The sequence below is a fragment of the Penaeus chinensis genome, chromosome 35, assembly GCF_019202785.1.
Source record: "Penaeus chinensis breed Huanghai No. 1 chromosome 35, ASM1920278v2, whole genome shotgun sequence".
Lineage (NCBI taxonomy): Eukaryota > Metazoa > Arthropoda > Malacostraca > Decapoda > Penaeidae > Penaeus > Penaeus chinensis.
The window spans coordinates 26,594,717-26,604,716 of NC_061853.1; the positions used below are offsets into that span (position 1 = coordinate 26,594,717).

At 28.7% G+C, this 10,000-nt stretch overlaps 1 protein-coding gene across 1 annotated transcript in view; it reads left to right on the plus strand.

Moving 5' to 3' along the window:
* LOC125044115 (receptor-type tyrosine-protein phosphatase kappa-like) overlaps nt 1-10,000 on the plus strand; it is a 47,295-nt gene that overhangs the window by 32,368 nt on the left and 4,927 nt on the right. The window contains exons 13-14 of the mRNA XM_047640566.1: nt 4,703-4,828; nt 8,417-8,524. Of these exons, the coding sequence (XP_047496522.1) occupies nt 4,703-4,828; nt 8,417-8,524 (234 nt within the window). The remainder of the gene's footprint in view (nt 1-4,702; nt 4,829-8,416; nt 8,525-10,000) is intronic.

Below are 10,000 nucleotides of genomic sequence, written 5' to 3' on the forward strand. Positions count from 1 at the left end.
GCTTTATATCATCTTAGTTTTACCTGATAGTTTTCTTTAGGCATTGACTAAGGCATAGAGATAGAAAAAAATAGAATTTGTGATAGTATCTTAAGTGAGCATTTGCAATGTATATGGTGGTTACAGTGTTGTAGGTGGTAAGTGAAGCAAAAAAAGAAGAAGAAAAGAAAGAAAATCTCCCCAAATGTGTTCTCTCACTTGTGGTTCTGTCTACCTTGTAAGAGGTTTGTCCATTTGTCCATATTTATTAGTTTAGTGGGTATGTTTCTGCGTGGTTGTACTGTAACTTCATGTATATTTCGTAGTAGTTTTTGTGAATAGTGACTGGTAATGGATAGTAGTGGTAGGGTAATTAGTTTTTGAGAAAACCCTTGTACTAGTAAAAGTTAATGATTTCCCTGCCGTTTTCCAGCATTGTATAATCAGACCATGAGGAAACTTCTTGGTATATTAGTCCAGTGATTTTAAGTCTTCTCTTTTATCACTGATTAGGAATCATAGCTATTACACACAATTTGTGTTGTATCATATCAAAACAGTTTTCTATTTTCTTGAAAAATGGTAACACTATCAAGTATATGTGAATATTGGCTCCAGTTGATACTTTCCTAAAGTTCATTAGTAACAGTGTTAATGTATTTACATAGTAAAAACATATATATATATATATATATATATATATATATATATATATATACACACACACACATATACACACATATACATATACATATACACATATATATGTATATACATATATATATATATATATATATATATATATATATATATATATAAATATATATATATATATATATATGTATATATATACATATACACATATATGTATATACATATGTGTGTATATATATGTATATATATATATATATATATATATATATATATATATACACACATTTACACATATATATGTATATATACATATATATATATATATATATATATATATATATATATATATATATATATACATATATACACACATATATGTATATGTATATATATATATACAGATATGGATATATATGTATATCTATATATACATATATAAATGTATATATGTATATATATATATACATATATACATATATACATTTATATATGTGTGTGTGTATATATATATATATATATATATATATATATATATATGTATATATAAAGGTATATATGTATATATGTATATATAAATATATATTTTTTTTAGAAGTTAACACAAGACAAAATTGTATACTTATTGACCTTCTCAAAGTCTCTGTCAAATTAAATCATTGTTGTCATACAGTCTGAATGTATGGCAAAACATTGGCTGCGTATAGAAGAAAACAACAATAAAATATAACAGAAGGACAATGACCCTAGGAATATGTCAATTTCTACAAGCTTGTATCCAAGCCAGGCAAAATAAAATATTATTGGACAGTGATATAAAAAGAAGAATATATATGTGTGTGTGTGTGTGTGTGTACATATATATACATCCATACATATATATATATATATATATATATATATATATATATATATATATATATATATATATATATATATATATGCATGTATGTAATTGTTGGTCCTTGGGCAATTTTTTTATTAGTAGATCATTAGGAACTGCATTTTTTTAATTGTGCTATATATATGTCTTTTTTATTTTTATATAATGACAAAAAGCAGGTGAATATGTTATACTTTTATGCCATTACATCCATTTTGTAATAGCACTATGACAATATCATAAGCATTTTCTTGTTGTATAACTATCAAAGAATATGTGTGGATCTACACTGTCAGCAAGTTGCAGTAATCTGAAAAACACAACAACTTGTAGTCTTACATTTTATCCTGATATATATATATATATATATATATATATATATATATATATATATATGTATGTATGTAAGTATGTATGTGTATATGAGTGTGTGTATATGTATATGTATATATATATATATATATATATATATATATATATATATATATATATATATATATTTATATATATATATATATATATGTATATATATATGATATATATTATATATAAAATATATATTGTGTTAATATATTATATATACCTATATATAATATATATTATGTCAATATGTTATATATACCTATATATATATATATATATATATATATATATATATATATATATATATGTGTGTGTGTGTATATGTATATATGTATGTGTATATATATGTATATATATTTAAATATATATATGATACACACACACACACACACACACACACACACACACACACACACACACACATATATATATATATATATATATATATATATATATATATATATATATATATATATATATATATATATGTATATATATATATTATATATTATATATATGTATATATTATATATATATATATAAATATAATATACATATATTTATTTTATATATATATATATATTTCTTTATATATATATATATATATATATATATATATATTTCTTTATACACACACACATACATACGCACACACATATACATATATTGTTTTTTTTTATATCATGAACTATGTTATATCAACTCACCATAACATTATATGAGAAGCAATGGCAGCCATGATATATATAAATGAAACCAGCATCAAGGTCCCTGCTAACCAATCGACAACTGTTTTTAGTTTATTGATCTTGTAATGCATGACTTGTTCCTGTGGAAGTTATAGGATATTGGTAATGGTGTTTTGAGTACATGTTGCTTCCAATGTTTAACCAGGCATCAGACTTAAATTTGATTTGTTTCTCTTCATTTTTTTTTTTTTTTTTTTTTCCATAAATGATTATTACTGTTATTAACCAAATAAGGTATCAATTTCTATCCTCCATCATAATCTCTGTCAGGAAAGGAAGGAGAATGATATGAGCAACTTGCAATTTCCATTTTCTAATATGAAGTAGTCTGCAGATTAGTATTAAGAAGATAATGATCTATTGATCCGCAAAAAATAGTGAACTGATATATTAAGCTTTTATCTGTTCTCAGATGCTAAATGGTGATTATAAAGATAAAGTTTGTTTGTGAATCTTTCATTAGACTATTTTATTTAATCATTTAGAAGATTAATTGATGAAAAATGGGCATTGAAATATTAGTATATTTTTGCCTAAAAGGGCAGGAACAGACGTCATATAGAAAAGTTTCGAAAGTATGTATTTATAACAAAATAAATAACAGTTGTCTTTTGGTTTTGTGACTTTTGGTTGTTGTTGTTGTTGTTGTTTATTTTATTCAGTTTACAGAAGTAATGGAATTGTGAAGAAGAATGTATATCCTTTATGAAGATTTATTATTTTTTCTCTCTTAAGTGAGTAGATGTTTTTGATATGCACAGGCTGAAGCTATAACTCCCCATGTGTAATATGGAGCATCAGCTATTAATATTTTTATTCCTTTTGATCTTGTATATTAGATTTGCAGAAAATTTATGCTGCTTTTTTGAAAATACAATAAGTAAATAGCTGCTTTATAATTAGTGAATTTTAGAAAGAAAGGTAATTTGCCTTTTCCTGCTAGCCTCTTTTGTATTATATATTTGTAGTCATATTTAAATTGGACTGCTGCCAAGTGGTTAGATTTATTCACAATCATAAAAAGATAACATTTATTTATTTGCGATCATAAAAATAAAAAAAATAATGTTTTGTTCATAATCATTAAAAAATAAGACCACAGCAAAAGAAATCTGATTATATTTTTACAAGTATCATCCACAGTTTAAGTTCAGTGCACATGAGTTCTATCTGTGACTTTGACTTTTAATTTCTTATTTTCCTTAGATTTTTTTTTCTTTTCATTGTTATTAATAGTTGTTTATTTCAAATATATTATGCCTTAGTGAATGTATTTACGAGCTAAATTCTTTGGTGGAGTTTATTGCTTGTGTTGCAAGAGTGTGTAATCAGCAGGTTAACATGGCATTGAAACTAAAATCTTTTCTAATAACTTGAAATAAGTACAATAGATACAGGTTACTGATTATGCATGACTGGAGAATGTGTTAATGTTTAAGTCATCTGTAGTTACAAACAGTAATTACAAATTCCATGGAATATTATATTCTTTGAAAATGATATATAGAAAGGGATTATTTGTAACAGCATATATTTTTAAATAACTATACATGTGTTCTGTATACAAAAACTGTGTAAATGTTTATGAAATACTCATATGATCTATGGCATTTCTTGTCTTTGCTGTCTGAGACTAAAAGACATACAAGGATAATTGTAAATATCAGAAGGGTATATTTTTTGGTACCGGTCCATTTGTTATTATATATATAATTCATCAACATTATATTTATATTTTTAATTTGATTGATTTTTGTCTTAATAGATTTAGTCATTCTGGACAATATGGTAGATATGCTGAAAATTATTGACACACAATTCTAACACTAAGGTAGATGTAACTATCATTACTACTGAAATGCAAAGTAGTATAGACAGGTATCTGTTATTGTCATGTTTAAGATTATAGGCCTTTTAGCATAGCCATGAAAGACTGTCAGATTATCAGAATAGCATTCTGTGTATGTTAATCTCTTTCTCTCAGTTAAAGTAAGAAATAAAGTTAGTCAGCCAGCCCGTACATTTACATGCCAACTACCATGACCACCTCTAACCTTCCCTATCCTCCCTTGCACAGAACTACCCTCCATTTTGGCCGGAGAAGCAGAAAAGCATGAAATATGGTCCAGTCTTCACCATCGACCATATAAGCCACCAACACTATCAAAATATACGCTCCTGGGTATTCAAAATCAGCAAGAAGGTAACGCGGTATCTTACCAACTGTAATTGCTCAATGTTTGGGAGTGCGTTTGTAATGCTAAAATACTCTTGATAGTAGCTTAGCGTGTGCTGGATGATCTTCGGAAGGGATTAGCAAAATATCTTCAATGATATGCTGACAAAGTATATGACTAATTGATATACCCTTTGATTGGCTGTAAATGTCTGTGATGCTCTGTACTATATTTTTCAGTGTATACTGAATTTTTTTCCTTGGATTTATTGCTTGTCAATATGGGAATGTGTGTGACCTATTGTCCGTACACATTCAGATAAGTATATAGTCTTTTACTATAGATATTTTTCTTGTTCTGTCGTATTGTGATTGTATTCAATTTCTGAGTTCTTTATAACTGAAAATTGCTAAATAGAAACAGAGAATATCATGTTTGTAAAGTTTTCATGCTAATTACCAGGAGGGGTATTTAATATGATTAAAGAACATTATAATAAAATTTACATATTAACATTCCGGAGATTTCAACGTTTTGAAATCATCTTCAACTTCCACTTAATATGCAAATAATATCTAATATATGAACAACTTTGAATATAAGGTCACAGTTAGGGAGACATGCTTTTAGTAGAAGAGAATTAAAGAGTAATTGCAAAAATGTAATGTGAGATAAGTAGATTATTTGTTCTTTGTACAGCTGTTTGTATTTGCGTGAAGTTTTAGCATGTATGTTGTGTGAAAACGATAAAAAAGAAAAAAAAAACAATGCAAACACACATGCACCATATAGCCACATTTTATAATCAAACCTATAAATGCAAACACACACATGCACGTACAAACAAACATGCACAAGTGTGGTGTATACGTATGTACGTGTATCTGTGTGTGATTATGAGGAATCTGTTATATAGTATGTCAATGCATGGTTGATGTGTTAGTGTTTTTCGTTAGCATTTTATATTTTTCTTTCTTTCTTAGTGTTGATACCCTTTATCTTATGTGAAGATGAAATTGGTTCTAGGGAGACAATTAGAATATAAAAGTACGTTTATACTATGAAAAATATTGATGTTTCGTAAGGCAGTCTTGGATTTTTGTATTAGTATATTTGCTGTGAGTATTTTTTTAATGTCGGATTTTTTTTTTTTTTTTCTTTTTCAACCGTGTCTCTTTTTCTCTCTCTCTCACACGCACATGCGCACACACACACACACACAGACGCACACGCACACGCACACGCACACGCACATGCACACACACACACACACACACACACACACACACACACACACACACACACACACACACACACACATACACACACACACACACACACACACACACACACACACACACACACACACACACACACACACACACACACACACACACAAACATATACAAAACAAACACACACACACAGAACACACATACACAGAACACACACACACAAATCTCATACACACACACACACACACACACACATGTAAAACACTCACACACAAAACACTCACTCACATAACTCACATACACACAAAACATGCACACACAAAACACACACACACAAAACACACACACACACACACACGCACACGCACACGCACACGCACACGCACACGCACACGCACACGCACACGCACACACACACACACACACACACACACACACACACACACACACACACACACACACACACACACACACACACACACACACACAGTCTCTTCATCTATATATATATATCTCTTTTTTTTTTTTCTTTTTTTTTCTCTTTTTATGAGAATATCTATAGGGAATGATTTGCTATGCAGTTTGTTATTTGATTTTAGAATATACTAATCTTTTCTTCATATTTGATAAATGGTATTAACTCTCTCAACCTATTTAACATAACACCAGTACCTTCTGGTCAAATTTGAATACCCATATATTAGAGAGTCGATTTGCTATTGTGAATAGCACATAGATTTGGGATCTATCTAACTATTTTCACATATATGTTTATATATAGTTATTGTGTATCAGGATTAGTACTCTTGAAATGTTATATTGCATGTGCACAAAGAGCCTTATGATAGGTTTTCATCATTTGTCATATATGCAGTAAAGTGTCATTTTTATAATGTCATAGGATGGTATGTTGTTTGATGTAAGTTGGTCCGTGAGAATGGAGTGAATCTTAGGGAAATCTATAACATATTTGTATAATAAATCTAATATATTATACAAAAGCACTAAGATGGAAAATGGCTATTTAAGATTTAAGCTTATTATATAACAGTGTTTCCCAGCTAGGTTTCCCTAGAAACCTGGAGTACCCTAAGAGCTTACCTAAAATTCTTTAGGATATTAAGAGGCTGAAATTATTATACTTGTGCACATATGTGCAAATGGAATTTCCAATTACTTTCAAGAAAAGTTTAATTTGTGAAAAATTGTGGGCTGGGAATTTTTAACGTATATTGAGTTATTTTCAAAAATTGTCAATATCTTGAGAAAAATAAATTGTTTTTACTTACTTCATTTATCAGAAGAAGAAAAAAATGTTTGATATATTAAAGGGAAGAGATTATAAAAGATTGTATTGCAAGGGTTCCATTAAGTGAAAAGAGGTTGGGAAATGCTGCAATAGAAACATGTCAATGAATTTGCATTAAAGCATTGAATAAGTATCATATTTTTGTCCACTATTTCATATATGTGTATATATAGATAAACAGACAGATTTAGGTTTATGGTTTCCCAATAAAAGTTTGTGATAGAAAGAAACCTTACAATTTCTTGGGGATTATTGATTATATCTCTTATGTAGGACATATTAGATTTTGGAAAATGAGATAATAAATATATTTCATAGACAGTTCACCATACACCTATTTAATCCATGGAGTGTACACTTTTCCTTTCAGATTTTACACCATAGTGTGCAGCAGATAAAGATATATAATTTTTTGTTTAATGCAGTGTTTCATATATTGAAGATGCATAATCAGGCCATTATCTGGATAAAAACAAAATTGATTCAGTACAGTCTACACCATGGCTCACTTCCCAACAGTCTCCAGTCTGAGCAGTACCTTGCACTCCTTGGATGAAATAACAAAATTCTTCAAACCACTGCTAGAAAAGTACCTTACATAATTCATCTTACACCATGCAACACACATAAAGAAAATAATATCACACCATTTAGACAAATTAAAATGTAATTGTGGTTGTCTGAGGTAACAGTCATACACACATGCATAAAGACATGCACATGCATACACATGTATACACTCATTGTATACATGTATATATATAGATAGGTAGATAAATAGGTAGATAAGGTGTGTGTATATGTGTGTGTGTGTGTGTGTGTGTGTGTGTGTGTGTGTGTGTGTGTGTGTGTGTGTGTGTGTGTGTGTGCGCGTACGTACGTGCGTGTGCATGTGAATGTTGGGGTGGGTATTCATCCTCCTGTGTGTGCATATATTCATAATCTGTTCAAGGCTAATCAATTCAAAGCAGTCAATCGACTCTCTATTATAACTCCTGTGCCACCAATGCAGGTATTCCCAATATTACACTAATGCTTCTATTTTCTCTATTTTCTTTTTTGATTCTTAGAGCATGGTAGTATTTTGTTTTGTGTTTGCATTTTTGCTGTATCATCAGATTATTTCACCTCATCGCACAAGGCTGGGGGCAGTTGTAGACGAAATACAAGGGAAAAATGTAAGTGTTTAGTTTGTGTTGTTGTCGTGTTTTTGGTATAGTTAACCTGTTAATGGTGGCATTCCAATTCCATTGATTTTGTTTATGGTTCAGTTTTATTTTGACCTTGGTTGGTCTTAGTTATAAGATTAGAAAGGTTTAATATTGATACCAGGTAGAATATCAAAAACTGTGCTTTTATTTTTATTGAAGCATCCTGAATTTTCAGAAGTTCTTAGAGTTGACAGCCCTAGTAATATTAACAAATTAGGAAGTGATAATAATACTACTGCCTTTATTTTTGAATTTATCCTTTCCAAACCATCATCAGCATGTGGTAGCATCCAAAGGGTTACATGATAGTGAAAACTGATGATGCTTTGAGATAACAGATATTTAATATTTGTTGCTTTTATTTCTTAGTATATTGAGTTGCTCCATAAGCAGTATCTGACGGGCTCCAAGTTTCATTTGCCCTTTCTCAATGCCCTTACATATATTGAATATTTTCCTCTTGTTTCATAATTTGACAGGACATTTGGCCCCATTAACATTCCAAATTTGAATCTCCACAACACAGAACCATTTTTTAGAATAGTTGTACAAAGTTTTTTTTTTCTAGAATTTTCCTAGTATAAAATGTATTTTCTTTTACAGCTAAATTCCATTCCCAGAGTTCATTATGCTTGTCTCTTTCTTACATTTCTCGTGTCCAAAATAAATCCATGTAGAAATTCAAATAAAATAGTGTATACTTAGTCTAGTATGTAGTGTATCACTAACATTTCACATATATATTAGAAAGTTGTTGTTTTTTTCATTTTACAGACATACTCAAGAGAAATTCAACAGTTAAAGACAAAGATAGTGATAGAGAACATTTAACTATTTGTGTGAATATAAAACCTACCATATCCAACTTTTGAAAATTTCTGTAATAAATCCTTATATATAGGACTTTTCAATAAGATACTCTTTCATATAACCAACCCTGTCTTTTTAATGAAATTTATCTTCTACTAATATTCTGTCTAAATGAATTCCACACATCATCCCAATATGACCCCTATTATTTTTTCTAATACATAAATATTTAAACATGCAGTTTTTTTTTTTTTTAATCTGACAATCAATATCATATTTCTTGTTCTCATTTAATGTCATAGAATTGCTTCTGAAATTAGCCAATTTTTATATTCTACCTATATCAAGTTATGATAATTGATTGCAGTTATCAGCTGCTAAACTTAAACTAATAAATAGTTTTTGTAGAATTTGTATCAGTATTTGTAATATATATTGTTGATAAATCTGAGACATATAATGATTATCCATTAAGAACTAGTACATAAATGAGTTTGATTATTTGATTAAGTAAAGGTAAAGTGAAATATTTGAATTATATTTACTTTTATATTAGAGGCTTTAATGCTTTATGCTAATAGTGTTTTCATTATATAGATACAGCATGCATGCAGTGTAGAGTAACATAAAATA